Source organism: Ochotona curzoniae, unplaced genomic scaffold (assembly GCF_017591425.1).
Source record: "Ochotona curzoniae isolate NIBS_2020 unplaced genomic scaffold, NIBS_Ocur_1.0 scaffold_3208, whole genome shotgun sequence".
NCBI classification, from domain to species: domain Eukaryota; kingdom Metazoa; phylum Chordata; class Mammalia; order Lagomorpha; family Ochotonidae; genus Ochotona; species Ochotona curzoniae.
This window is the reverse complement of record NW_024467106.1, coordinates 57807100-57834881: the sequence shown is the minus strand read 5'-3', so window position 1 is coordinate 57834881 and position 27782 is coordinate 57807100. Positions and strand designations below refer to the sequence as shown.

The window sequence follows — 27782 nt, the reverse complement described above, 5'->3', positions numbered from 1 at the left end:
GAATGCATGTAATTAATATAATGAAAATATTTTCCTGGCCAAAAAGAAAAAAAAAAGTTGAAAAGGGTGGAGGAGCAAGAGCAAAGCCCGAGTGCTGCCTACTTACATGTGTAACGGTTTGGACATAGCTGGTGAGTTTCCGTAGAAGTCAGCCAGCCGGAGGCCAGGCAGAGTTCCTGAGGGCGCTGTGAACTGAAAATGTTTCAGCTGTTTGCAAGGAATATGCTAGAAGAAGTAGTGTGTGTGTTTTCACAGACGAGCAACCAGCCATTATTTAGTCAGTCGTAAGAAAACGCTTGTGCACGGGATGTCAGTTGTTCATCTGTTAAGCTGACGGTTGAAGAACTTGGTCGAACCTGTTCATGTGCTCGGAGTAATTAGTTGTTTTTAACCGTTCAGAGGCAAAAAAAAAAAAGCATGTAAGAGCCTGAGTTGGCGCTAGCATCTAGGTAGTTTGTGAATGGCATATTTGGTTTCTGAGATTATGCAACTAATTTGATATTTTCGTAATGAAAACCAAACGCAGGTGCATTTTACACTTTTAGAAACAGTCATGTGTTCATCCTTACAAATTGGAAATAGATTTAGCGAAAAGTTACAAGTGCAGGTAGTGCTGAGATTAAAAAACAACAAAGCAAAAACAACCCTCCATCGATTAGGGCTGGGTTTTTCTCTGTGTTCCCTTTAGTCAGGGGACCTGGGCAGGACTTGCACCGTAGCATCCTGCAGAGCTGAAGATAGCCTGCACACGTTGCCCAGCCTGCACACTTTGCGCCTCAAAGGTGCCTGGTATGAGACACTGTAACAGAAAAAGAAACGTGTCCCAGGATTTCCACTTACACACAGATGGCAGTGTTTCAAAATGTATGCTTAAGTGGCCAAGTAGCCAGGACTCAGCTGGGAGAAAGGCAAGGAATCCTCCACTCCCTGTTCCTTGGCGATGGCTAAACCATAAAGCCATAACCAAGGCCGTGGGGAACATGGAGTGCGATGATAGGAACCACATAGATCTTTGCTGTAAAGCGACTGGCTCATCCCCTCTCTTGGCAGCCCATTGGCTACAAGGATTTCAGATTGGGGGACACCAAAATAAAATTAATTCTGTGCTAAGTTCTTAAACATAGGCACTCAGATGCATCTTTTGATATTTGTTAAGCCCTACCGTTAAGAGATCAAGGCTCAATCCTCGTTTATAATTGAATTTGATTTTTAGTCCTTTTGTGGACCCACCCATTAGTACCTGGTTTGAAAAGTTAAAGGCTAGATAGCTGGCGCCCTCTGGTGGTATTCCTGATTTGAGCGCTGTTAGAACTGCAGGGGAAGGGACTGTTGGCGTTTTGTTTTCCACCCGCTGTTCTCTGTGCAGGCACGGTAGTGCCTGACTGATCTCACACCAAGCAGGAAGACCAATGACAGGCAGCAGGCATGTGGAACAGGAATCTCTGCTTCCTGAGGATTTTATTTTATTTATTTATTTTTTAAAGATTTATTTATTTGTTGGAAAGTCAGATATACAGAGAGGAGAGACAGAGAGCAAGATCTTCCGTCCGATGATTCACTCCCCAAGTGAGCGCAACGGCCGATGTTATGCCTTATGCCGATACGAAGCCAGGAGCCTCTTCTGGGTCTCCCACGTGGGTGCAGGGTCCCAAGGCTTTGGGCCGTCCTCGACTGCTTTCCCAGGCCACAAGCAGGGAGCTGGATGGGAAGCGGGGCTGCCAGGATTAGAACCGGCGCCCATATGGGATCCCGGCGCATTCAAGGCAAGGACTTTAGCTGCTAGGCCATGCCGCCGGGCCCTGGATTTTATTATTAACATGTAAATCATAGCCAGCAAACTAGCCTGTAACTTTGTGCGCCTTCTTCCCAAAACCCTCACGGTGCAGCACCTGCTGATGCAGGTGGAGTCAGGCACTGTTCCCCAACACTGCGTGTCATCCGGGCTCTGATCCCCTCACATCCCTGCCTTCCCACTAGTGCAGTGAGAAACCTCCCGTGTCTCCCACTGAACACTCCCCCAGTGTGGTGCCTCGCCCCCACCGGTCAGCAGAGCGGAATGGGGGAGGGGTGCAGGTAGAGGAGACAGATGTGTTCTGCTGAGAGCCACGGGAGCTGCTGGTGGCTGGGTCACGGTCGCCCATCGCTGCACGGCTCTGTGCGTTGGAAATTATGGGAAGTGAAGCCCTCAGCCATATTGGTGAAACATGGGGTGCCGGTTTACTGGCTGAAAGAGCTCCCACACTTGTCTCTTGGTCTGTAGGCCAAGATGCATTCGGGGTGCATTCCCCTAACCCCCCGAGAATGTGCCTCACTCATATCCCAGGAATCACTGCTAATTCTTACCCCTCAGACCCTGAGGCGCTCTCCAGTATCTTTTTTTTTGTAATAGCTGTTCTACTTTTTGTTTTAAAGTTCCTTTACACATAACATTGCCTTCAGGATTTGAACCCCTGTTGCTCTGCAGAAAACTCCAAGGATGGAAAGGCTGTAGCCTAGGACAGTGTCCCAAGTGGACAGAGGGCAGGAAGGACGCCCTGTGTTACAGGAGAGTTGGTCGTCTCTCCCTGTGTGGGGAGCCCGGTCAGGCTATGCCTTTTAATTTCACCGGCCGTTCAGATCTGCTCTGTGAACCTCAAAATGCCCCTTCCTGTGGGGAAATAAAGGAGTGCAGTGGGAGGACAGAAACTTTTTTAAAGACTTTTTTTAACCTGAACTTGGATGGCGGGTGCCCGCATCCCATGTGGGCACTGGTTTGTGTCCTGGCTGCTCCGCTTCCCATCAAGCTCTCAGTTTATGGCCTGGGAAAGCAGTGGAGGACGGCCCAAAGCCTTGGAATTCTGTACCAGTGAACCAATTAAGACATCATGCTGACCTCTAGCTGTTTCTGTTAAACGCATCGGGAGGCGTGCTGAGAGCGAGCCTGGCGGTTGTGGGCTGGACAATACTGCATGTGATTAGGCACTTGCCCTTGAGCATCCTGGAAAGGGGCTTTGCCAGCAACGCCAGCCTCCATGGCCTTCTGCATCCAGCATGGGAGATGGACGTCAGGAGGCTGGGAATCGTGTGGTGACGCCATCATGTTGGCATCTGGCTTGTAATATCAGCATAACACAGGCGAATTCAGTGTGGATCGCCAGACAAGGGCTTGCGTGATGTGTTCAGATTTCTGCTCTGACCAGGCGTTATCTCACATCTTTGTGGCCGGTGTTTGGGCACTGATAAGGGCCATGGATATGAAGTTGCTGTTTAGCTGCTTGAAAATTGGCCGGGCGGGTGGGCAGGCGGATGGACTTTGAATAGTGGTTTTCCTGTGACCTGCGTGTCGCATTGAAAGCTTGCTGTAACTTAGGGGGTGAGGGCCAGCAAACTGCAAATGCAAGAATTTGCAAAAGGAAACTTCCTCTGGCATGCAGGGAGCAGGCTTCCCCCCATCATTTCCTGCCGTAGACTGTCGATGGAGTATCTGCAATTCATGCTGGTGTATTTAGTGATGGTGATTGATGGCCAGCAAAGCATTGCTTCCGACGTGCCCCATTCCCTCGCGCTCGGGGACCAGGCAGACTTAGCTTCCAACAGGTGAACAGAGAGGGTGATTTGTCCCAAGACCCAGGACTGCTGTCCTTCGCAGTAGTGGCCCGTGTTGTTCCCAGGAGGGTGGCAGCTAGCCTGCCTTTGCCCTTCAGAATCTGGAGTGCACCGGCGCCACCTCTGACCTGGACCCAGATGCTGCCACGTCATCCACAAGACAATGATCCATGTGGGGACATGGGTGCACCCTGATCCTGGGGAGTGGGGGAGTAGGTGGGAGCTGCTTATTTAATTGTCTGTTTTAAGTTATCTTCATAAAGTGTATGCCCATAAGAAGATGAAACTGAAGGGAAAGAGTCCGAAGTGAAAAATAAAGGCAGTGGGTACAAGAAGTCCCTGCACGCTTTTGGCAGGTGGAAGCAGCTGAAGGGACGGTACGGCGGGCAGGTCTCTGCCGGAGCAGAGCGTTGTGACTGCCCTGGAGACCTGACCATGCCCTGGCTTACGCAGCTCCAGCTTTGCTCAGGCCTCAGAGTATCCCGTCACCCGGAAAACGAGCTCATGCTAGTCTTTCCTTGCCTGTTTTCCTCGCTCGCTTCTTGTCTGCCCCGTGCAAGTTGAGACGCGGCTGTTGGAATATAAAAAGACGTGTGTGCATGAGAGAAAATGACCTGTGGCTCACGTGTGTCCTGCAGGCACCCCCGTCCCAAGGAAACCGGCCTGAGAACAGCGTCTCATTCAATCCTTACGAGCCAGAACGAGGGCCCTGGGCAGCCGAAAGAGGTGAGAGATGCACTTTGATGTTCGTAGCGTGTAGCATCTGCTGCTTGAAGCTTGCAGGTCGGCTCAAGAACCTGCTGACTGTAGTTGCAAGCTGTACCTTGCTGGTTAGCAGTAAGCAGCACTGCCATCTAGCGGCCAGCAGTAGGTGTCGCATGTCCAGGAGCAGGTGCGCTCCGTAGAAGGAAACGCATTTCTGCCCTGGGCCCCTCCCTCTCTGTCAATTGGCTAAGTTGACAAACCCCTGTTGCTTCCTCGGAATTCCTTGCAGCTCCTTAGGCTTACATTTCCGTGAGGGTTGTACTCTTGGAAAGATGCTGTCACAGTCTGCAGAAGATATAGTCATGGGTGAAGGAATGACTGAGTTTCTAGAGTTCTCCATGTGCTTGCGGAATAACATGAAAGGTCATGGTTCAGGAAGATATATACCCGTGAGCAACTCAATATTCCTCACCAAACACAAGCCCTTGGGATGCCCTTTCTCTGTCCCGTAAAACGCCCAAGCTTTTATTCTTTAGGTAGATCTGCTTATAAGGTCATTTAATGCCTGATCTGGACCAGGCTCAACTGGACAGTTGTAGTTCAGAGTCTGTGGTCATCAGACCGTGGCAGGAGCTGGGCCAGCAGGCGTGGAACCAGGGGAGCAGGGGACAGCTCAGCATCTTCTGAGTCCCTGGCCCTCTGTGGGTGGTCTCTACAGGTGTTCCAGGATGAGCTTTTTCACATATGTAATCTTAGGGAGGTCCTGTTTGATGGAATCTGAAGGCTTCAAGAGGAGGGTGTCCAGCAAAGCCACAGGAGCCTTTAGGGCCACAGGGCACCAGATGGTAGCGCTGCTCATTTTTATCCCTGCCATGGGCTCACCTCGAAAGTCACATGTTCACTCCTGAGGCATGCCAGAGTTGACACAGTTAGGAAAGCCACCGTGGTGCACCATGGCTAACGCTGACTGCACTGCTGGGTAGCCTGGTGTGTGTGTGACCGATTCCTGGATGCCCCTGGTCCTGAGGTCCTGGCGCTCGCTTGCTGTGAGATCCTCAACAGATGCGCTACAGGAGGGAAGTGTTGCACCCAGTGGACCCTTCCTGATGGACTCTGCGCTGTGCTGCAGGGCCCCAGAGGGAAGCCATGCCCATGGACACGGAGGTGTATGAGAGCCCCTACGCCGACCCTGAAGAGATCAGGCCCAAAGAGGTCTACCTGGACCGGAAGCTGCTGACCCTGGAAGACAAAGAGCTGGGCTCTGGTAACTTCGGGACCGTGAAGAAGGGCTACTACCAGATGAAGAAGTAAGTTGGTCCGATCCATCCTCCCCGCACCTGTCCTCATCCAGGTTGCATCCTGGATGTGTCTGTTCCGTGTGCTTAATCCCAAACACAGTATTTACCAGAGCATGCCTACTAACGTTATAATTTTTATTCGCTTCCAGTGTACTTGTAATGAGTGTACTGGTATGTAAATTAACCACGGGATAACTTATTTGGGGTCAAATGGAGTATTTGTGCATTATGGAAAATTAGGGAATAGAAGCAAGCAGAAATGAAAAAAAAAAAAAAGGTAAGGTCATCATGTTTGTGGCACCCGGACACTACTGCCGTGAGTAATTTCAGCGTGTATATGGGTGTGTAGCTTTTCACACGCTCACATACATATGTGCATTATTTAACTGAAATTTGACAATTGAATAACAAGGCAGCATTTTCATGTTTCCTTTGATTTTTAATTGCATCTCATTTTTCTCAGAAAAATTCCTATTCCAAAATGTAATTAGACTAATTATATAGTTGCTTTATCTTGTAATTTTAAACATCAGTACATTTGTCACAGCTCAAACTGTTCATTTTTTAAACTACCTTTGTGTTTCATTGGCGCTTCAGAAGGCAACCCATCTAGACTGTTGAGCAGAAATGCTGAATTCTGAAGTCCCTTGAGACAAAACCCTCCTTCGAATTGGGACTGGCTGGAGTGAGGCTCAGGTTAATTGTTCCATGCTATTTTCAATGTAATGTCGACCTGTCTTGTAAGTGGACTATTTGCATTATTTGCAGAGCAAATCATCCACAAAAGTAGTCCTATGACCTCTTGTTTCCAGGCTAGGCCCTTCACGTGTGTGTACCATGTCTAAATGCACATGGTTGACCATGGTGTGTGTGCTGTGTGTGTACCACGTCGCCACATGCTCTCTAGCTTGGCCATGCTGTGTTGTATTTGTGTGTATGTGTGTACCACGTTGCCACATGCTCTCTAGCTTGGCCATGCTGTGTTGTATTTGCGTGTATGTGTGTACCACGTTGCCACGTGCTCTCTAGCTTGGCCGTGCTGTGTTGTATTTGTGTGGATGTGTGTACCGTGTCGGCACATGCTCTAGCTTGGCTGTACTGTGTGTGTGTGTGTGTGTGTGTGTGTACCACATTGCCACATGCTCTCTAGCTTGGCCGTGCTACTTGTTCTGTGTGCATCAAAGTCACGTGGTACAAGGAATGCAAGCTTCCCCTTATTGCGTACTACCGAGTACCCTCTCCCAGTTTAGGAATGTTTGCGATGTTTAAGTCAGTGGGACTGTGATTCAGGATGCCGTCCTTGCAACACTGTCTTCCGTCAGTGGACCCAGGCCATTCCTCCATCGGCTCGGGTCTGCAGCCTCTCTGCTCCTGCCATGGAATCGCTTGGTGTGCAGTGCAGACGTCTAGACAAACCTGGGTTAGAATCAGCCTTACGCGTTGGCTACTTTTGACCTTGACCTGTGCAGTTCCTCTTCTGACAGTTCTATATCCTAATCCTCGACATTAGTTGGATATTGAAATATGGCTAATTTTACCACAGAGGGCAGAGGTACAGGACATGTCCAGTCCCATGGCCATACAAGACCCGTGAAATCAGGGCCAAATTTCATCTGGCCTGCTAAGACAACTGCAGACAGGACTTGAATTTCAGTAGATTTGCGGCAGGTTGACTTTGCGGCTGATAGCGTTGTATGGCACAAGAATGATGCTGTACGTATCCACTGGCGGAGAAAGTGGTCTCCACACCCGATACGTGAGCCCGACAGCCAGCAATGTCGCTGAATTTACGTGTTTTTCCCTTGTTATTTCTAGTAGATAGTTAAGGTATTTTGTGATCCAAAATCTGTCATCTGTGTTTAACGGTGGGCTGATTTCATCATGTTCAATCTCACGCTTCCTTGCATTTGTCCTTGCCTGGCTGTACTAGCTGGGAGCTGCTGTTCAGTGTGGAGCAAGAGTGGCGGTTGCCTCCTTCCTGCTTTAGGCAGGGAGAGCTGTCGCTACACCAGCACGATATAGGGCATTCGTTACAGGTGTCAGATATAAGAAGTCTCCTTCCATCTTGTTTTGCTGGGAGATTCCGGCATCTTCTCTACCGACATGACCATACGTTTGTTCTCCTTTGCAGCAAACACTACGGCGAATGCCCGGGATTAAGTTTCAAATGCTGCACCCAACTTGCATGCTAGGAGTAAACCCTTCCTGTTCACAATGCATTGTATCCATTTCATAAGTCTTGACTTTATAGTGATATCTCCTGCAATGTTTGTATCTAAGTTCATGAAGAATGCCAGTCAGTTCTTTTCGCAATCTGGCATTGGCATGAGGGTTGCTGGTCTTCTTGAATGAGTCGGGAAATCTCCCCCTGCCACATTTCCGGAAGATGCGTGGAGGTGATTACTTTTATTTTATTTTTTTTAGAAAGACAGATTTACAGAGGGAAGGAGAGACAGAAGTCTTCCATTTGCTGATTCATTCCTCAAATGGCCACAATGGCCGGAGCTGAGCCAGTGCAAAGCCAGAAAAGCCAGGACCCTTTTCTGCATCTCCCACACGGGTGCAGGATTCCAAGGCTTTGTGACGTCCTCTGCTGCTTTCCAGGCCACAAGCAGGGAGCTAGATGGGAAGAGAAACAGCCAGGACATGACCTGGTGTGGAATATGGGTGCGTGCAGGTAGAAGATTAGCCAGTTGAACCACTGTGTCAGCCCCGTCTGCTTCTCACACCATCTCACACCGTGTAACAAATTGGATGAGAGACCACTGAGACAAGAGAATTGAAACAGGAATAAGGCAACTGGAGAGGTCTTCAAATGTGACTTTCCTGGTCTCGCAGATAGCCAGGGAGGCTCCTGGGTGCTGGAGACGTTCTGAATCCAGCTGTGTGGGAGGCACAGGCGTGTTCATTTAGCAACAACAGTAAATTGTGTGTCAGGCACACGTGGTTCTTAGTTCACCTGTTATGTTGGATAGCTCTAGTCTCCACTTTGGACTTTCCATGAAGATGCAGTTTTGTTATAAACCTTCGTGTGCAGCACCAGCATCCCATGTGCCGGTTGGAGTCCCAGCAACTTCACTTCCAATGCAGCTTCCTGCTCAGGGCCTGGGCACTCAGTGAACAATGGCCCAAGACCTTAGGCCTCCACATGCAGGGAGGGAAGCCCAGGCAGAGGGCTTCCCTGCTGCTGCCACCTGGGCAGTGAGCCACCTGACAGAAGATCTCTCTTCCTCTCTCTGCTTTTCAAATAAATACATCTTTAAAAAATGAATTAAAATGAAAGAATATTCCAGAAACTTCACTGAAGAGTAGAATTTAAAGATAAGCGTGTTTTGGCACAACATTTTTGAAATCCAGGCATAGTTGCTTCGTGTTAAATTTTTTTCATCATCTTTTTAAAGACCCGTTGTATGCATGGATTTCAAATTTTTTGCATCAAAAAAAAAAGCTTACCTTTTATTGTCACCATTTGCTAACTTTTGGAATTTCCTTTATACATGTAAAATTCAGGGTAGGGCATTTGTGTAAGGTGGTTGTGAAGCATAAATGGATTTTCTGTTTAGACTCAGGTCCCATTCATACCCGTACTAACTCACTGTGTGTGTACAGGCATTCTGAAATGAGGAGTCTCCTGTGGTCCCAAGCCTTTTGGGTCAGGGATGCTCAGGCTAGACATGGAGGCAAGGCAGTCTGTGAAGATTAATGCGTTACGATTTCCCTGACAGAGTGGTGAAGACAGTGGCTGTGAAAATCCTGAAGAATGAGGCCAACGACCCCGCCCTGAAAGACGAGCTGTTGGCGGAAGCCAACGTCATGCAGCAGCTGGACAACCCCTACATCGTGCGTATGATCGGGATCTGCGAGGCTGAGTCCTGGATGCTGGTGATGGAGATGGCGGAACTTGGCCCGCTCAATAAGTATCTGCAGCAGAACAGGTATCCATCCGCAGGTGCCGGGAGGGGCGGGGCCTACTTTCCCACCTGCTTTCCAACACGAATTCCGTGGGGGGGGCGTTCCTAGAGTGGTCCTCGCTCAGGGACTGTGGAAGAAGGAGTGAGGGAGATGAGAGTCTGGATCCAACTCCTTTGGTTCTTGGTGCTCAGAGAAAAACACAAAGGCGGCAATTTTATATGCTTTCTTCCCTTTTACTCATTGCATCTAAGTGGTCTTCAAAAAGTTTGTGCAGAAGCAGGCAGGTGGCCTTTCTGGTAAAGTACCAGTGCCCACATTGGAATGTTTTGGGAGTTTGATGCCTCTCATTCTGACTCCAACTTGCTGTCACTGTATATCCTGGAGGGCAGCAGATGAGGTCTAAATCAGTGATTGGATTCCTGCTACCACGTGACAGACCTACGTTGACTTAGCTCCTGCCATTAGCCCGGCATAGCCCTGATCACCGTTTGGATTTGGGGATGAATAAGCCATGTGACTGAACTCACTATGTTGCTGCCCGTGCCCCCAAACACACACACAAATAATATTTGAAACCATTGATGGGGTAGAGTGGGCTGGCATTGTGGCGCAGAGGTTGTTAAGACACGGCGGGCAGTGCCAGCACCTCCTCTCATTGGTGTGCCAACTCAAGTCCTGGCTGCTCGCTGCTGAAGCACTTGGGAAAGCAGCTAAAGATGACCCAAGCACTTGGGCCGCGGCCAACGATGCAGGAGATTCTGTCGGAGCTCCAGGCTCCTGCTTTACTGCAGCCGAGCGCAGGCCACTGCGGCAGTATGGGGAGTGAACCCGTGAGCAGGAGCTCCTCTCTCTGCCGCTGTCTCTTTCTGTACGTGTGTGTGTGTGCGCACACATGGACACACCCGCATGCATCCTGCCTTCCTGCCTTTCAACAAAATAAACATTGTTAAAGTTGGAAACGTGTGTTATGGAAAACTTACTTGTGAATTTCTTGTCTCATCCACATAAGCATCTTTCACTTGACCTTTTCAGTGATCTTTTTGAAGTTGCCTATACTGATTCAGGAACAAACCTCGAGGAAAAACAAAAATGCCTCTTCACGAGGAAGAACACACCCCTCCGCAAAAATGTATCTGTTTATTTATTTGAAAGGCAGAGAGAAACAGACAGAGGTAGAAAGATCTTCCACATGTCGATTCACCTGTCAGAAGGCTGCATCAGCTGTGATTGGACTGGACCATGCTGTACCACAGTGGTGGCCCTAGGATACAGCTTGTTTAAAGTGAATGTTTTCTAAGGGATAATGTTAGGTTTCATTCAGGCTAAGTGTCTCCTATTCAAAGTACTTAGTGCCAGATGTGGTTTTGAATTGGGGGATATTTGTGTATATCTACCCATCTAGTGAAGTGTCTTAAGAATGAAATACAGGGCCCGGCGCGGTGGCGCAAGTGGCTAAGTCCTCGCCTAGCACGCCCGGGATCCCATATGGGCGCCGGTTCTAATCCCGGCAGCCCCGCTTCCCTTCCAGCTCCCTGCCTGTGGCCTGGGAAAGCAGTCGAGGACGGCCCAAAGCTTTGGGACCCTGCACCCGCGTGGGAGACCCGGAAGAGGCTCCTGGCTTCGGATCGGCATAGTATCGGCCCGTTGCGCTCACTTGGGGAGTGAATCATCGGACGGAAGATCTTCCTCTCTGTCTCTCCTCTCTGTATATCCGCCTTTCCAATGAAAAAATAATAAAAATAAATCTTTAAAAAAAAAAAAAAAAAAAAAAGAATGGAATAAAAGTCTAAACATGAAATCCATGTTTCATGTGCAGTTTATACACAGAATCACTGCTACAGCACCTTTCATAATTTTGTGGTTCAAACAGAGTCTCGTGCTATCAAATTTTCTCTTAGAACATCGTATCAGTGCTGAAAATGTTCACATTTTTGAAGGATTTCAGGGTGGGGTCTTGGGCCCAGTGTTCCTCCCCCTGTTCGTCTTGGCTGACCCCTGGTCATCTTGGCTGACCCCTGGTCCTGCGTGAAGTTGCTCTAAATTACATCATAGGCACTTGGCTGTGGCCATCAGAGCCCATTCTGCTCTAGGCATCGGGCCTCTGTTTCATCTCACTCCTTGTGGAAAGGAGCGCTGCTGCTTCTCCCGCACAGACAGGAAACAGAGACACAGGGTGGCTTTGTCCCCACCCGAGCCTGGAGCAAGGATTTCACCTGGAGCAAGGTAGTCCATGAGCCAGGGATGAACAGCTGTGTGGGAATATGCAGACCAGGTCCTGTGAGCAGGAGACCCGTGTCCAGTCCTGCAGTGCTGTGCGCTGGCAAGGTCACAGGTCACCACTCAGCACTCAGCAGATTCATCTGTCGCCCCGGGAGGAGTGTGGTTCCTTTGTTCTGAAATGGCTGCTCATGGCACCGTTGTTGACTTGCAGGCACGTCAAGGACAAGAACATCATAGAGTTGGTTCATCAGGTCTCCATGGGGATGAAGTACTTGGAGGAGTGCAATTTTGTGCACAGAGATCTGGCTGCAAGAAACGTGCTGCTGGTCACCCAACATTACGCCAAGATCAGCGACTTTGGGCTTTCCAAGGCGCTCAGGGCCGATGAAAACTACTACAAGGTAGGAATGACCCGATGACTGCTCCGTGTCACGTCACGAGAACACAAAGGCAAAGGTTGTTATTTTGCCGTGGCAAGGTTTTAAGAAGCAATTTCTCTAAAAAGAAAATACTACTTGAAATCGTTTTATTAAGCTTTAACCTATTGAAAATACAGACACTTGGAGCCAGTGCTATGTGAGTTGAAGCGCTGCCTGCAATGCGGCGTCCCTCGTGAGCACAAGTTCACGTGCTGGCAGCTCCACTTCTGATCCAGCTGGGGGAACAGTGGAGAACAGCCACCCATGGAGCAGATCTGGAAGATCTTGGCTTCTGTGTTCAGTCTGCTCCAGTTCTGGCTGTTGTGGGTATTTGGGAATGAGCCAGAATAGAAGGTCTCTTTCTCTCTCCCTCTCTCTCTCTCTAACTCTGCCTTTCAAACAAAGAAACGTTTCTTTGAGAAATAGAAACATTCTAGTATGTCACACTTTGAGATTTACTCCGCATAGTGTCTTCTGGGTTATGTCCCACAGAATAGTAAGGAATCATGATATTAGCGGATGATTCATGTTGAAAACAAGAAGAATGATCCTGTCGCTAAGCCACTCTCTCAAGCGTGTGTTAGATTAGTGGAGGAGCTGTGCAGGCTCCTGTCATGCTCTCAGCAGAGGCTTCTGGCATGCGGAGTTGCTGAGACTTAATTCATCCACGGACTGCTTTTCCCCTGAGATGTCTAATAACAGCTTATGGGACACTGTTCCGTAGCATGTAGGTCTGGACCCATGGCAAAGCACCTGCTTAGTGAACAGCTTCCTTTACACGTACAAGTTGGAAAACGAAGCTGAGAATAAATTTGTCATCTACTCCCAGTGACAAGAATGGGGCTTCATGTGGAAATTGCTCTACTGGCTTAATTGATATGCAAAGAAATTGAAGTGTTGAATGGAACACAAACGTCAAGGTGCTGTGGATGAGGTTCATAAGCAGTGTGCTGCCTGTCAGTGGAGGCAGAAGCTATAGAGAATTAAAGATAGATTTCTTGGGAAACATCACATCAATCCCAGCCTAGGCACATCCTAAAATATAAGTGTACGTGACCATCTCCAGCTGCTCATGGGATTTTGCCCGTCTTTGAGCCCTGGAATGAACTTAATAACTAGCACAAGGCGGGAAAACAAGAAATCTCATCTTTGTATAAACTCAACCACAGTTATACCTGAGACCTGTAGCAGACTGGGAGCCAGGATGGGATGGGAATCTAGGAAGTGGGGGAAAGGGTGCCCGTGGCACGTTTCTGGGAATAACCAAGCCCTCAGAAACACAGGATTCTCTTAGGGACCGTCGGTGAGTGGCAGGATGCATGTCAGGGGCCAGGGGCAGTGATGGGCAGATGTGGCGATGGGGAGGAGGAACTGTGGGTTCCTGCCCAAGTGCCTCCCTGCAGTGGTCGTCGTCTGGCAAGGGGTGAGAGTTGGTAGTGCTCAGCGGGCTAAGGAAGCGCGTGGAGGACAAGCGATTGACAGGAACTCTCAGAAAGAAGCTGAAATCCACTAGACAGCTTCATGAGATTGTATTGAGACCACAGGAAGCCATAGCCTAGATTGGGGAGCACCAGGACACCCAAGAACAAGCACTTCACCACGGTAGTAAAGAGGATAAACAAGATGGTTTGCATGAAATAATTTTAGAAACAGAAGTTTCAGGGAACCTTCGAGTCTCCTGAGCCATTCCACCAGGTGCCCCTTAGGACCCGCTATGGTGGAGTGAAATCCCCTCCCCGTAGGCTTCCCCAGGTGGCACTGCAAAATGGCACCACTCTGCAGTGCTCTCCTTAAACCCCAGACCCTGGGCTAATGCCTCAGTCACGCAGCCTTGGTCTCTTAATTACCAGTGGCTTTTTAAGTTGGGCAATTAGGCGTCTTGAAATGATGCAAGCACCCTAGTCTTGCTACAATAATCATCATTGGCCTAACAGCGTAGGCAAAGCCACGGTAGTTCAATATCCTTTGGGAACAGCCCGTGCTTCTGGAAGCAGCACCCAGGAAGTGATTCTCAGGCCCGACCCCTTCTGCCTTGTGTACCTCGTGAAGCTGCGCGTGCTTAAAGATTTCAGTTGTTTTTCTGTAATTATCTGAGATGCAGAGAAACAGAACGAGGGAGAGTGAGTATGCCCTTCTGGTGGTTCACTCCCCAAATGCCCACTTGCCCAGGACTAGGCTAGGCTGGAGCCAGGAGCCTGGAACTCAATCTGAGCTGCCACATGAGCGTCAGGGACCCATACAGTGGAGCCATCGCCTGCTGCCACCCAAGGTACACATTAGCAGGAAGCTGGAGTCAAGATCTAGAGCCAGGGATCAAACCCATGGGCTTAACAAGCATCTTGACTGTTACATTAAACACCTACTAAAAAAGAGTCTAAGATTTGATAGTCATTTTTGAGAGTGTTTTTTTAGGGTCTGTGCAATGGCATAATAAGCTAAGCCTCTGCCAGAATCCTATATGGGTGTCAGTTTGCATCCCAGCTGCACCACTGCTGATCCAACTCCCTGCTTACGGCCTGGGAAAGTAGCAGATGTTGGCTCAAGTCCTTGGGCCCCTACACCTGCGTGGGTGACCAGGTTCTGATAGCCGGGATCCATTGGATTCATCTGGTGCCCGGCTCAATGCACACATCACTGGTGCCTGCATGTTGTCATGGCTCCCTCAGTAGGCACTTGTGCTGCCCCCATAATCCAGCTGCCGTGTCCACAGGCGCAGCCGTGTGCTTGCTGACAGCACATCTTCCTGTGCTCCGCTTCCAGGCACAGACGCACGGCAAGTGGCCCGTGAAATGGTACGCCCCCGAGTGCATCAACTACTACAAATTCTCCAGCAAGAGTGACGTTTGGAGCTTCGGTGTGCTGATGTGGGAAGCGTTTTCCTATGGGCAGAAGCCATATCGGGTGAGCCCCTCTCACTGCCCTCCCCTTGACTTAGTTGTGTGGCTGTCCCATCAGCCCAGACCAATTCTCCAAGAACCTGGAAATCAGAGGGAATCATGACGTGTGAGTCTTCCTGTGTGTTTGGCTCTGCCAGTGAATGTGACCTCACATTATTCAGAACTGAGAAAGAAGCGCGGGGTGCTGCCAGGAGAGTGTGCGGTTAGTTCCCCACACATGCACTTGTGCATGAGACATAAGCCAAGTCATCCGAGCTGAACTAGAAGCGATGACTCCTGGTAGTCTCTATATTGCAGCTGTTTCATTACCGAGCGTTTTTTCCTGTGTAACAGCATTCGGTGCAGAGGCCACATGCCCAAGGTGGTTTTGTAAGCACACGTCATTGAATGAACATTGCAGCCATCGTAGTGTGTGTGGGTGAGCCACGAGGTGCTCACAGAGCAGCCACGTAGCCTGATGACATGGTTCTGGCAACGTGCCCCCTTGTTCAACATGCATCCCGGGAGGCTGCTCCATGAGCTTTCCACCCTCTGATGAAGAAGACCCCTGTTTCTTCCTCATGCACAGCCCTGCCCCTGGGTAGCCCAGCCCCGCTATGTGACCCCGGCATGCGTTCCTGGTTCTGGCCCTGATGGAGTAGGCGGTGGGCAGCCCGTGTGCCTGTGTCAGGTGGAACGTGGGAGGTGCTGTACTGTTTTGCTGACACGGCCTCGGACAGCTCACGTGTGTGTGTGTTTTGCATGTTTCAGGGGATGAAAGGGAGTGAAGTGACTGCCATGTTGGAAAAAGGCGAGCGGATGGGATGCCCTCCCGGGTGCCCAAGGGAGATGTACGAACTGATGAACTTGTGCTGGACATACGAGTGAGTACTGGCCCTGGCTGCCCCTCACCACACACCGGCTGGGGACAGGTGGCCTGCCTGAGGGCCAGGACGACTCCTGCTCTTCCACAAGTCAGGAATGAGCTTCTGTCTGCATCAACCACAGGGGATGGGGCGGTCTCGGCTTGCTTCCTGGACCAAGCACTTGTATTCTTTCGAGTCTAGAGAGCAGGTTTGCCAGTTGCCCCAGTTCTGACCTTCAATATGATGTACGTGAGGGTAGGGGTGGGAGCAATGTTGGTTAACAACTAGTGCTGCCAGCCATCCCTGGCCAAGAGGGTTGCACAACTACCCCTAGCAGGTGCACGTCCTATATGCCTACTTCCCTGACTGCTGGTCACAGTGTGGCATGACCATGATTTTAGCCAGTTCTGATGGACTGGCTAAGGATGTATTTCCTTAGAAATGCAGTCTCCAGAACTCTCAGCACACAACATTCCCAATGGACTCAGACTCTGTTCGTGCTTTCCACGAACCTATGACATGCCACTCAGGAATTCAGGGCAGCTCAGCCAGGAAGGAAAAATGTGACATACCTGAGAGTTAGGGAGGTGGCCATTGACCCTGAGTCTAACCGCAAAATCTGTGGCACTTATCAGACAAACTTATCCACCTGCAACGTGGCCAGAGGATTGCAAAGTAAGAAAAGCAGCTTCTGAGGGAGGTTAGGGTCTCAGGGTTATAAAGGATTGAGTCAGCCCTTCATATGCATGGCCTCTGTAACCAAGAAATCAACCAACTGCAGATCAAAAAGATTCAGCATGCCTTCTGTGTACTGAACGTGTATAAACTTGGTTCTTCTGCTTTCAGTCCCCAAGCAACACAGTATGATAATCATTTGTGAGCAAAGAACACTAATTAGGTATTGTAGCTCATCCAGAGATGACTGAACATAAATGGGAGTGGGCAGGTGTTTGGCACAGCCATTAAAAACGCTTCTTGGGATGTTGGCATCCTTTCCGGGCTCAAGTCCTGGCTCCACTCCCAATCCCAGCTCGCTGTTGATGCACACCCCGGAGAGACAGCTCAGGTAGTTAGGTCCCCGGCCATCGGGGTCAAAGACCCAGGTAGAGTTCTGGGCTCCTGCCTTCAGCCTGGCCAAGTCCCGGCCTTTCTATGTCATTTGAGGAGTGGCCAGCGGATGCAAGGTTTCCCTTTCCAATCAGTAAATGTCATTGAATAAAGCACAGGGGAGGGTTGTGAAGATTCCGTGTAAGCAGCACACCATTGCGTAAAGGACTCACACATCTTCACCTCTAGGAGAGTCCCGAGCCAGTCCCTGCTATCCCCGGGAGTGACTGGATCTGTTCCAGTTGGTCTGTGCATTGGCAGAAGGGACACCTGTAAGTGTTGGTCTTAACCAAAGCTTGCTAATGCGAGTCTCTGGCTTGTCAATAAGGGCTGCCTGTGCTAAGATACGTGACAAGATCTGAGTCTTCAGCTCTTGAGGTTTAACGCAAACGCCTGTCAACAGTCCAATTTGAGAAAATCCACAGCCACCCTTGGGTCCATGAGTAAGAGAGCTGTTGTTATGTCCGTGTTCATATAGATTTTTAAAGATTTGTTTATTTGAAAGGCAGATTTGCAGAGAGAAGGAAGGACAGAGAAAGAGATCTCCCATCCTCTGGTTCACTCCCCAAGTGGCTGTGGTGGCCAAAGAGAATCCCGTGTAAAGGTCAGGAGCCAGGAATTTTGTCTGGGTCTGCTCTGCAAGTGTAGTGGTCCAAGAATCTGGGCCATCTTCTGCTGTCTTCCCAGGCCACCAGCAGGGAGATGGATGCAAAGTGGAGCAGCCGGGACTAGAACTGGTGCCCATATGGGATTCTGGCGCCTGCAAGTGGAGGATTAGCCTGTTGAGCCACGATGCCTCCTCACATACTTTCTTCTTCTAACAACATTATAAGCTGTGCATTCAATATATCTGCAGCACGTTAACCTTCTGATTGTATTCAGGCATACTCTGTTTTTTTTCTAGACTCACAAGGAGATAGCATCTGAACCCCGAGGTCAGATATTGAGGTCTAGTGCACAGTACCCCCAACTTGCAGGTGAACATCAACAACCTGGAGATGTTGTTAAGCTGCAGGATTCGGCAGGTCAGGGGGGTGGGCTGAGGCTGCGGGTTCAATGACCATGCTGTGAGTGCAATCCCTGGAGAACGCCACCAGGGGGCACTGGCCTGGTCAGCTGCCACTGAACGCTTTTTCCTCCATTGGCCTTGACACTGCTGCGTCTCTTCCCTTTTCAGCGTGGAGAAAAGGCCCGGGTTTGTAGCAGTGGAACTGCGGCTGCGTAATTACTACTACGACGTGGTGAACTAAGGGCTCCTCTGCCTGGCCGGGCTGCCCCGCTGGGAGACTCAACCCCAGGAACCTGAATTCAACAGTTGCCCTGATTTTCAGTGTTTATCCGCCTTCTGCCGGTCAGGAGAGCTGGCTGGGTCCTGGAAGAAGGAAAGCGACAGGATCCATTGGACACGCTGGATTCTTGGCTGTGTGCTTTTCCTGATGTGTTCTTGCAGGATTTGCTTCGGAATTGCTTTTGTCTCTGCAGTTCTCCAGAGCCTAGTTGCATTCTCTGCCTGCTGGGCCAGGGAATGCAGAGTTCTGACAACAGCCCGGCATTTTCAAAGCGGACGGGGACACAGGCGGCACGTGAGACAGAGGAGCACAAAGGCAGGAGGTGGAGCCGGTGCCTCTGGGACATGCTCTGACGGGCCGGCAGGCTGGGCCTCCAGCAGCTTCCCCAGGGAGGGAACAGCTCCCGAGGCTTTAAAACCCAACAGGACCACGAGGATGGCGCCAGTGCCCTCGTGGGGGCCCCCGCCTCGGGACCTCATCTCACCCAAACCACTTCCTCACGGCGGCAGCATCCACAAACAGTCCACCTAGGAATTCGGGGTTGAGTCTCCAACCTGTGGACTTCTGGGACACATTGAAACCCCGGCAACAGGCAGACGATGCAAAGGCCGATGCCATCCAATGAGGAATCCCTTCAGAAGCAGTGACTCATAATCAAGCCAAAGACCTTGGCCCTTGCCATGGAGAGGCCTCGAGTGTGGCTGTGAGTTGGAACGCCAAGACCCCACAAAGTCCCTTTCTGTCCTCCTAGACTTTGCAGATCCTCGACTCAGTGTTTGATTCTGCATGAGTAGGATGTTGCTGAAGGCCATGAACGTGTGGAAGCGTTGCCAGCTGTGTGCCAGCTGTGATGCTACGAACATGCCCAAGTTGAGGTGCACCTGAGACCTTTGAAAACGGGAGAACTTCCTCGGACAGCCGGCATGGGGCGCCTTACTCCTAACAGAGGGACTTGAAGCAGAGAGACAAGTGACCATCCTTCCCCAGCTTAGCCCAGAGAAGATATGAGCCACTGGCAGGAATTAAGAAGCTTCTAGAAGTTTCTAGAAGCCTTCCGTACCTTTTGGTATGGACACGCTGCCTGGCAGTTTGATCATTTGCACCCAGGGAGGACCCCTGAATGCTAAGTGCGCTGAACACACTTGGGGCCCCTGGGGATGAGATCCCTGTGGGCCAGCCCTCGGTCACTGTAGGCGCATAAGAGCAAGGGCCTGGAGCTGCTGGGTTTGAAAAGAAGTGAATGATGCTGAGCTCTTGGGGGGGGGGGGGTCTGCCTTTGTTCTCCAGAGGGTGTCTTTCCTAACGGTCACTCACTCAGAGAACTATGAGGGGGCTTCAGACTGTCCTTGGAAGATGAGTATGATGAACAAGGCCAAGGCATGAATTCCAATGTTTGCGCACCAAAAATAAACGTATTTTTAAATTCCGTTTTCCGTGAACTTCCTAAAGCTCCTTGTATGAATGTAATTATGGCGAGTTCCTCAGCGCTTATTCCGCTGCTGTTTCATAGCACCTGCCCCTCTAGAATATAGTCAGGCCGAGAGTGAGGCAGGGCCCCGGCTCTGTTTGCAAGGCTGGACAAAGGGGTGCTGTGTCCCCCCTGCCCCTCAGGCCATCTCCTGTGCCCCCTCCTTCAGGGAGCATGTTCCTGAGTGTCCACGTCCTGTGGTAGGCAAGTCTTATATAATGCTGAAAATCGTGTCCCTTGGGAAAAATAATTCTTTGCCCTTGGGTCACCAAGAAGGTCCCATAGAGTCAGGCAGCAGGGGCAGAATCCGCGCTGTGAGGAGGGTTCAGCCTGGCCACTGGGGGCAAGTCTCCAGGCTTCTTACAGGGTGTTTCACGTGAGCATAGACTGAGCAAGCTGCCTGTCACTGCTCTGGGCGCGTCTTTAGGACCTGTCCTCTCTTGTACCTGATCCTTGTCTGCCAGGGGACAGCGCAGTGGCAGAGGCAGGCAGAAGGTTCCTGACGGTGGGACTGCTCCTGAGCCAGGGCTGCGTGCGTCGCTGGTGGGAAGTGCACTCGGAGGGTAAAGTCATTGTGTGGCTCTTGTCAGCTGAATGAGGGCTTCCCCCGTGTCCCCGTACCCAGCCCTGCGTCGGGTCGGCTGGACAGAGACGTCCCCTTGACTTCAGCCTGGGGACTGCAAGTCTGGCTGGAGCTCTGCCTGCAAATATCCTCCCCCGAAACCAGGGCTGGATTTCCGGTTCTGCCGGCTTCCAGTGAGCCCTCCTCACCAGCTGATGACGCTGCATGCTTCCCTTCTGTTTCAGAGGCGCTCAGTCATGTCACTGGACACTTTTTCTAAATTGTGATTTTCGGTGTAAAAACTGAAAGTTAGCTTTGAGGTGATTGTCTTGGGAGTGACGAAGACATGATGGGTGGCACTCTTAAATGGTGGTACGGAGCATGGACCAGTGTGGGCTGTGCTCGGCGACATGCTGAGGCCCCTGCCTGTGCTGAAAAGATGGGTGTTAGGCAGGCTCCGGGGAGCCCCTGCCACGGAGAAGGAGGGGAGCAGCCAGGCAAGGGCCTGTCCCACCACCAACGGGCCATGTCCTCTGCCCATGAGGCCCATGAGCGGGGCATCAGCCCACCCCCAACCAGGGCTGCCAGCCCTGCCCTTGCACACGTGAGCTGGGGAGGCAGAGATCCTTGCCGGGGCCCACACACAGGCGTGGGGTTTGAGTTCTCTCTGAAGACAGCTCTGAGTCAAGAATCTCAGAGCCCAGGTTTATGCCTGTGCTGAAAGAGGCTGTGCCCGTCATGCACGCTTGTGCACAGGCGCATGCTGGCAGCTGTGTACAAACACACACATGCACACAAACACTGTGTGTGGGGGGCACATAGGCATGCCCTGGTATTTGCATGGTCACATATACACACAAGTGTGCACCTGTGCAGCACACCCCACGTGTGCATGGAGTCATGTGTGAGCATGCATGTGTGTGCACACATGAGAACACCTGCATACACCAGGCAAGCCACACACACAGGCCCGCCCCACATCCTGCACACACACAGTTTAGGGTGATGTGCCCGCTTTACAAGCAGACCGCCTCCCATGAGCTTACTCCGCATCCTCACTGTGCTGTCCTCCCGCGGAGATACCTTGGGTCTCTGTGTGTGTTTGTCTCCCGTGTGCCCTCCGTGGTCAAGCACCGGGAGACCCTCCTGTTACAACCTTCCTTCCCAACGCAGCAGGATCCTCTCCAACACAGCCCAGCCCAGGAGGAAGTGATGGGAACAGCTGGCCTGAGGGCTCCTCCTAAGCCCACGGATGGGAGGGAACAGGCAGCAGCTGCCCCTGGGGCTGGCTGCGGGGGCTGCTTCCCTATCAGTGGACTGTGATGCAAGTCTGACCCCAGGTAGGCACAACAAACAGCTGTGTTTGCAGCACTGTCCATGGGCAAGTCCTACTGAACCTGTTCATCCCTGGAGAGCAGGGATGCCAGTGCTGACACACTGCTGGGCATTGTGGTTTTGTTCTGAAAATGTTCGCTGATACCACCCAGCTACTGCCAGCCGCAGTTCTGCACTGTGGCCAGCAGGTGGCACTGTGCATGACTCTCTGCCATGTTCCTCCAGGAAAGAAGAAAGCTTTATGGAAGAGCTGAAATGAAATTTGGGGTTTGGGACAGCAGGCCCCATTATCCATGAGAGACGTATACCATGATCCCAGGTGGATTCCAGAAGCCACAGATAGTACTCAAGGCTTACGGTTTTTCCTGTAGGCACGTGTCTGTGAGAAAGTGTAATTGATATATTAGATGCACCAGGATCATGAATGATAATGAGTAATGAGATAGGACAATTATGGCAATGCATTTGAGTAATAGTGGTGTGAATATGGTCTCAGTATGTCTTACTGTGCTTTGGGCTTTTCACTGCCTGGAGGCATTTTGGGGTCTTTCTTTGGCATGTCTGCATCAACAGCTTCACCGCTTTTGCACTTGAGGCCGCTGCTACTGAAAGCACCACTTACTGCAGCAGAAGCACCTCCGTACCACAACAGCGGCTCCGACACCTGAGACCGGAACTGAGCAGGTGGGCAGTGCATACACAGTGGATACGCTGGATAGAGAGATGATTCCTGTCCCCAGTGGAACAGCGTGGGATAGTACCAGAGCTCATGATGTTACTCAGAATGGCGTGCAATGGAAAATGTTTGAGTTTCTTATTTGTGGCACGTTCCATTTTTGGAACATTGACGAGAGGTCGCTAAACCATGGACGGTGAAGCTACAGGTAAAGAGGACGATGATATCTCTTCGTTTGGGATGAAGAGCATGGTGTGTTTCTCCGGGCCTCGGGTTTATGATCTCAGAGTGCATCTCCATGCCTCCTGGGGGAGAGCAGGTGTTCCTGTCTGAGAGTGTCACTGAGACCAGGAGGGCCTGTCTCCATGGGACCTCCAACTCTTTTCTATGTGTGTCTCCTGTAGCAGCACTCTGGGGTGTCCGAAGAGACTCCAACCAAACATTTGGGAACTCGAGTTTGGAAGTCTGATCTGCCACGTTCAAAGTGGGTTCCCTGAGAAGCCAGAAAGAGTGGGAAAGAATGATTGCCCCTCAACCCAAAGCCTGAAAGCCGTCAGCTATTCCAAAAACGTCTTTCCCCGTGGTTTTCCCAGCTCAACATGTTCCCCATGCCCCTGACCCCAGAAGTGTCCTGCTCAGTGCCCACTCACTGGGTGGACTTGCCTTCTCAGCACACCGGGACATAGTGCCAGATCGTCAGGGTCACCTTCAAGGGCCATGCTGGATGTGGTCATATGGACATTGTCAGGTGAGTAATCTGAAGGTCGCCGCAGGGAAGAGTGACAGGACACACAACCCTCCATTAGGGGTGAATTCAAGAGCCCTGCTCTCTTCCCGAATCCACTCAAAATGACCCACTTTGTATAACTTGTGGCTGAAGGATCCTGTAATTGGGGGCTCAGCTGGACCAGAGGTCTGGTCTGTAGGCACAGGCAGGTACAGCCAAGATACAGCCTCCCAAATGCCAATCCCAAATGCCAGTCATGAGCTCTGCAGCCACTTCACCAGTCAGTCCCTGCCCCCTACTACTGGAGTTTACAGATGACAGCCCCAAACCATGAAAAAAGGATGCCATATGCTCCCTTCTTCCTCCTTACGAATGAAGTTCAATAACCTTTGCTTTATCCTGCTGACACTATCGGCAAAAGGGACCTGGAAAAAATTATCTACTCCCAGTGACCTTAACATCAAAGGAACAGCTTTTGTGCTCCTTGAGAAACAAGCTTCCTCCTGAGGTTGGGGTTCTCACATTACTGCTCCTCCACATGCACATGCGTGCATTCAGACACCCCCAGATCAGGTACAGTCAACCTTTCCATCAGCAAAAAGGAAGACAGCCTCTGGATACAGCAGGAGGGCGCCCGGATGTGTCGTTGGATGTTTCACCACACAAAGCCCTTTAAGGCCGCATGTTAATGTGTAACTTTGCCAAAATCTAACCTCCAGGAAGAAGGAATACTTTCCCAGAGCCACTGCCCAGCTGGAGAATCACCTTGAATAGCATCCATGCCCTGAGCTGCTCATCCACACCCCCTCCTGCTCGCAGGAACCCCTCCTTGCGAACCTCAGCTTCAGGCGTCAACCCCGGATGGGGCAGCCAGCAAATGAGGGATGCTCACAGCCCACACACCACCCAGCCAGCTGCATTTCCAGGAGCTATTCTTTTCTGTTGAGCAGCTTTGAAGCAAAGCTATGAGTCACAGGCTCTGATGTCCTTCATGACTCAGTTTTCCATGGCTGTCATCGCTCTGGGGAGCACTCATTGAAAAACGTCAATGGTGCGTGCACAACACTTGTTCATTCATGAAAATAAGCAGCCAGAGCCTGGTCCCCTTGCCTGCCACCGTGTACCTCCAATGAGGTCACAGGTTTCTGCTTCCTGTCTAGGCGGGCAGAGCCCACTGCACTTCTTTCTCTCCCTGGTATTGGAACAGACAGACCTCAACCTTGACATGTAGTGAGTCAAGAAGGTCCCAGAGGGAACAGCACTTACCCAGAAAGGCTCTTCTTGAAGTGCAGTCCTCTTCAATGGCGACATCAGAAAGAGAGCGAGTTGTACAGGGGCAGGTGCCTCAGCTGCGCTGACTGCACGGGAAATGGCTTTCAGCTTGGGATGGACCTGGCAATGCTGAGCCGACATCTGAGATGGACACTTCCCAGGACACGGGGTGTGGCCCCCAGGTTGTCTCACTCGCCACTCTCAGCCTGGGCCCAGCACCCTGGTGAGCGCTCAGGACACTCAGAACCGCCGCTGGGAGATGCATTCTGGCCACCCACTGGCTGCTCCTCCAAGCACCAGGCAGACCAGCATGCAAAAGATATCACATTAAAAAACATCCGGACCTGTGAATGTCCACAGCATTGCCCACACATGCAAGTTGCTTTGACAGCTAAATGCACACTCTGGGATTTTTGTGCACACCAGGATAGAATTCCCATTTGCGTAGTATTTCACAGGGTGCAAAGCTGTTCTGTAGGTTTTCTACTTTGAGTCACAAGGCAATGAGCTTTTGAGACAGCTATTATTCACTCCTCATCTTGCAAATTGGAAAAAAAAAAAAGTGTGACTCAGAAGACAGCAATAAATGAAAAAGAAGCTGACCCAGAGGTCTTTGATACCACTGGTGGTGACCACTCACTAGAATCAGTGGAAGCTGGAGGATGTGGCTGTCCATGCCCACTGGCACAGCCTGGTGCCATTGGTCTAGAGTGGGACTCAGGAGTCCAGGAGCTGGTCATCCCCAGAGATGTAGCAGTTGAGGCTTCCAAGCACTGGTCAGCTAGCCCTCTCTGCTCTTCTTCCTTGCTGGACATCGTGGACTTGGGACCAGTGGTGCCAGGAAGCTGCAGGTGTGATCCACACCTGAGCTCTGGCAGGTTGGGAGTTCCCCTTCTAGGCTAAATGTTTGGAACTCTGAATCATCCAGTGGCCACTTAGCTCTTTCTTGAAGGTTCTATAGAACTTATAAACTTGCTAGATGCTAAGGGTGTTGAGCTCTCTTGACTAATGGAGAAACTGGCTCAGTAGCTGTTAAGCTGTTAAACCTCAAGACCTCTTCATGATTTTAATCCCAAGCATCCTGTGGAAAAACAAAAACCTCAGGCATTGCAAAGAAAGAAGAGATCAATGGCATGGCTAACGGTGTTGCCTCACAGGACACCAAAGACCAGAGCTGGGAACCGACCACCCCCTTCACTCTTCTGTCTGCAGAGCTGGGTGCATGCGTGCCAGGGTACCAGGTGGGGGGCAGAGAAGGAGCATCGGAAGCCATGGTGAGCCTAGCATGATTCTCCAAGATTCCCAGGCTAGCTAACTGTGGAGACCAGGCCTCGCCTAGGAGAGGAACCACAGGCTCAAGGCCATTTCATCACATTGCTTTTGGGATTCCCAGCAAAGAGCGTTACTCAAAGTGGTTGTCATTTGCAACATCCTCCATACCAGCATCCCCTCGGGCCTCTAGAGTCTTGCTCCCACAGGACCAAGGACCCCAGCCCCACTTCGAAGTCTTGTTCTTCTTAGATGTACGTCTCCCTCAGCAGCAGCTCCACCTCCTTCAAGGCTTCCCCGGAGGCCAGGGAAGAGGCTGTGCAGTCTGACGCTCTCACAGCTTTGCAATGTGATGTGTTCACAATGGTGGAACCCTCTTTATGAGCCGAAGGGCCTTTCATCAGAACCGGCCCTGGTCAATGTATACCACGGAGCTACGGCTCTGTCCAGCAGTTGGGAGGTCTAAAATGGACAACTCCGTGTACAGGCCTGAGCTGAGGATGCTGCGTGCAGGCTTGGGCTCAGCAACACTAAAAGTATTGGGAATTTCACTGTATCCAGTCCCCCATTTTTGAAAAAGCAAAAGCGTGATGCATCGATCATGACGCGTTGGCATCAAGCACTTGCCTGAAAAGGGAGATTTTGCCTGGACAGGGAAGCAAGCCTTCCACCAGCTGTGGGTGTCCTCTCCTAGTCTTGAGGTCAAAGTCTCAGATCCAGGTGTTGGCAGGGTTACCTCTGCTGGGAGGCCGCTGCCCATGACCTGTAGAGGGCGCCTGTCCGCTGTGTCCCCACAGATCTTTATTCTGTATGCTGGGGTCTGGAGGGCAGTAGAGGGGGGTACTCGGACACTGTCAACCTCCCACATCCACAGGATTCACCTCTGTGGAGAACAGTATTATTTGTATTGAATATGCATAGGCCTTCCTTTCATCATTCCTTAAATGATAAGGTAAAGCAATTTTTCAAATGCACTTCCACAGTCCATGTGCTAAGTCATCCAGAACTGTGCAGGCGGGCAGGAGATGTACGGTGCTGTACCAGCCCCACGTCTGAGGGTTTTGGTATCCACAGGGTTCCCGGGACCAAGCTCCATGGATATACCCAAATGCTATGGGGCCACAGTTCAGGTCACAGCTCCATGCCCAGGCACTTCCTTTCCCTTGATTCATTCCAAGGGCTTAGGAATGCCGACATCTGCTTCCCATCCTTCCTGAGGTCACTCTGGGCATCAAGGGTTCCTTACAGAGCCAGAACCCGGGCCTGTGTGGCAGGTTAGTGAGGACCTCTCTGTGGACGGCAGGGGAAGCTGAGTGGAGGTTAGAGCCGTCGGGGCACTGGCTGCCCTTCTCACGGCCTTGAGTGCCCCTGCACAGCAGGGCACCTGCATCACCCCTCCCAGGAGAACTCTCTTGGAAGATCTCCCTGCAGGTGCAGAAGACGAGCTCCTAGGCTGCCTCTGATGCAGCACGCTGTGTCTGTAGGAGGGGAAACTGGACCACAGGGACACACACAGAATACCCTGGGAATTGCAGAGTGGAGAGAACCCTGGTCAGCTCCTCTCACATAACCTGGGGTGTGGGAGACCCAACCCCGAGCCTCACCATGCTCTGGGGCTCCAGCCCATTAGCTGTGGATGACAGATCCCTGCCATTTCAGCTGCTTGGGCTGGGAGCTCTGGTGCAGTATGCATGAGCGTGTGCCAGGATCAACGGGGAGCCCAGAGCCACACCTGCAGGCAGCCTTCCCGGTGGCCCCAGTGGCTCCTGGGAGGCAGCAGAGGCTGGGCGCAGCCCAAGCAGTCCCGACAGGACAGAGATGGCTTTCATCTGATTCCCTCCCACCATGGTCACCAGGCATAGGACTGGTTCATCCAAGCCAGAGCAAAGCATCCTGGACTTGAATGAACCTGTGCTTCAACATGGTATGCTGGTATTGTAGGGCACAGTGAGCCAGCCCTGACCCCAGGAAACCTGTTGAAGAGAGCGTTTTGTGTGCACTTCTCCCTGTTCTGTGGTGAACCCACCTGCACAAGTGGTGCAGGGCCATGTGAGGTGGCTGTCTCATCTGAGCTGGCCACATGAAGTTCACCAAGGCCTACTGGAGGGGGACGCCCCCAGGCTTCCAGTGAGAGCAGCTGCCTTCAGTTGTCAGGGCCTGAAGTGGTCCCAGCTGGATCCCCTTGACAAGAGGAGG

At 51.2% G+C, this 27782-nt stretch overlaps 1 protein-coding gene across 3 annotated transcripts in view; it reads left to right on the top strand.

Moving 5' to 3' along the window:
* The window catches only part of SYK (spleen associated tyrosine kinase), an 88673-nt gene extending 68970 nt beyond the window's left edge, over nucleotides 1-19703 (top strand). For all 3 annotated transcript variants that reach the window (XM_041004298.1, XM_041004295.1, XM_041004297.1), the window contains 7 exons: nucleotides 4224-4311; nucleotides 5420-5597; nucleotides 9314-9523; nucleotides 11932-12121; nucleotides 14900-15040; nucleotides 15787-15899; nucleotides 18166-19703. In XM_041004298.1, the coding sequence (XP_040860232.1) occupies nucleotides 4224-4311; nucleotides 5420-5597; nucleotides 9314-9523; nucleotides 11932-12121; nucleotides 14900-15040; nucleotides 15787-15899; nucleotides 18166-18238 (993 nt within the window). In that variant the 3' untranslated portion in view covers nucleotides 18239-19703. The remainder of the gene's footprint in view (nucleotides 1-4223; nucleotides 4312-5419; nucleotides 5598-9313; nucleotides 9524-11931; nucleotides 12122-14899; nucleotides 15041-15786; nucleotides 15900-18165) is intronic.
* Nucleotides 19704-27782: the final 8079 nt, after the last annotated feature.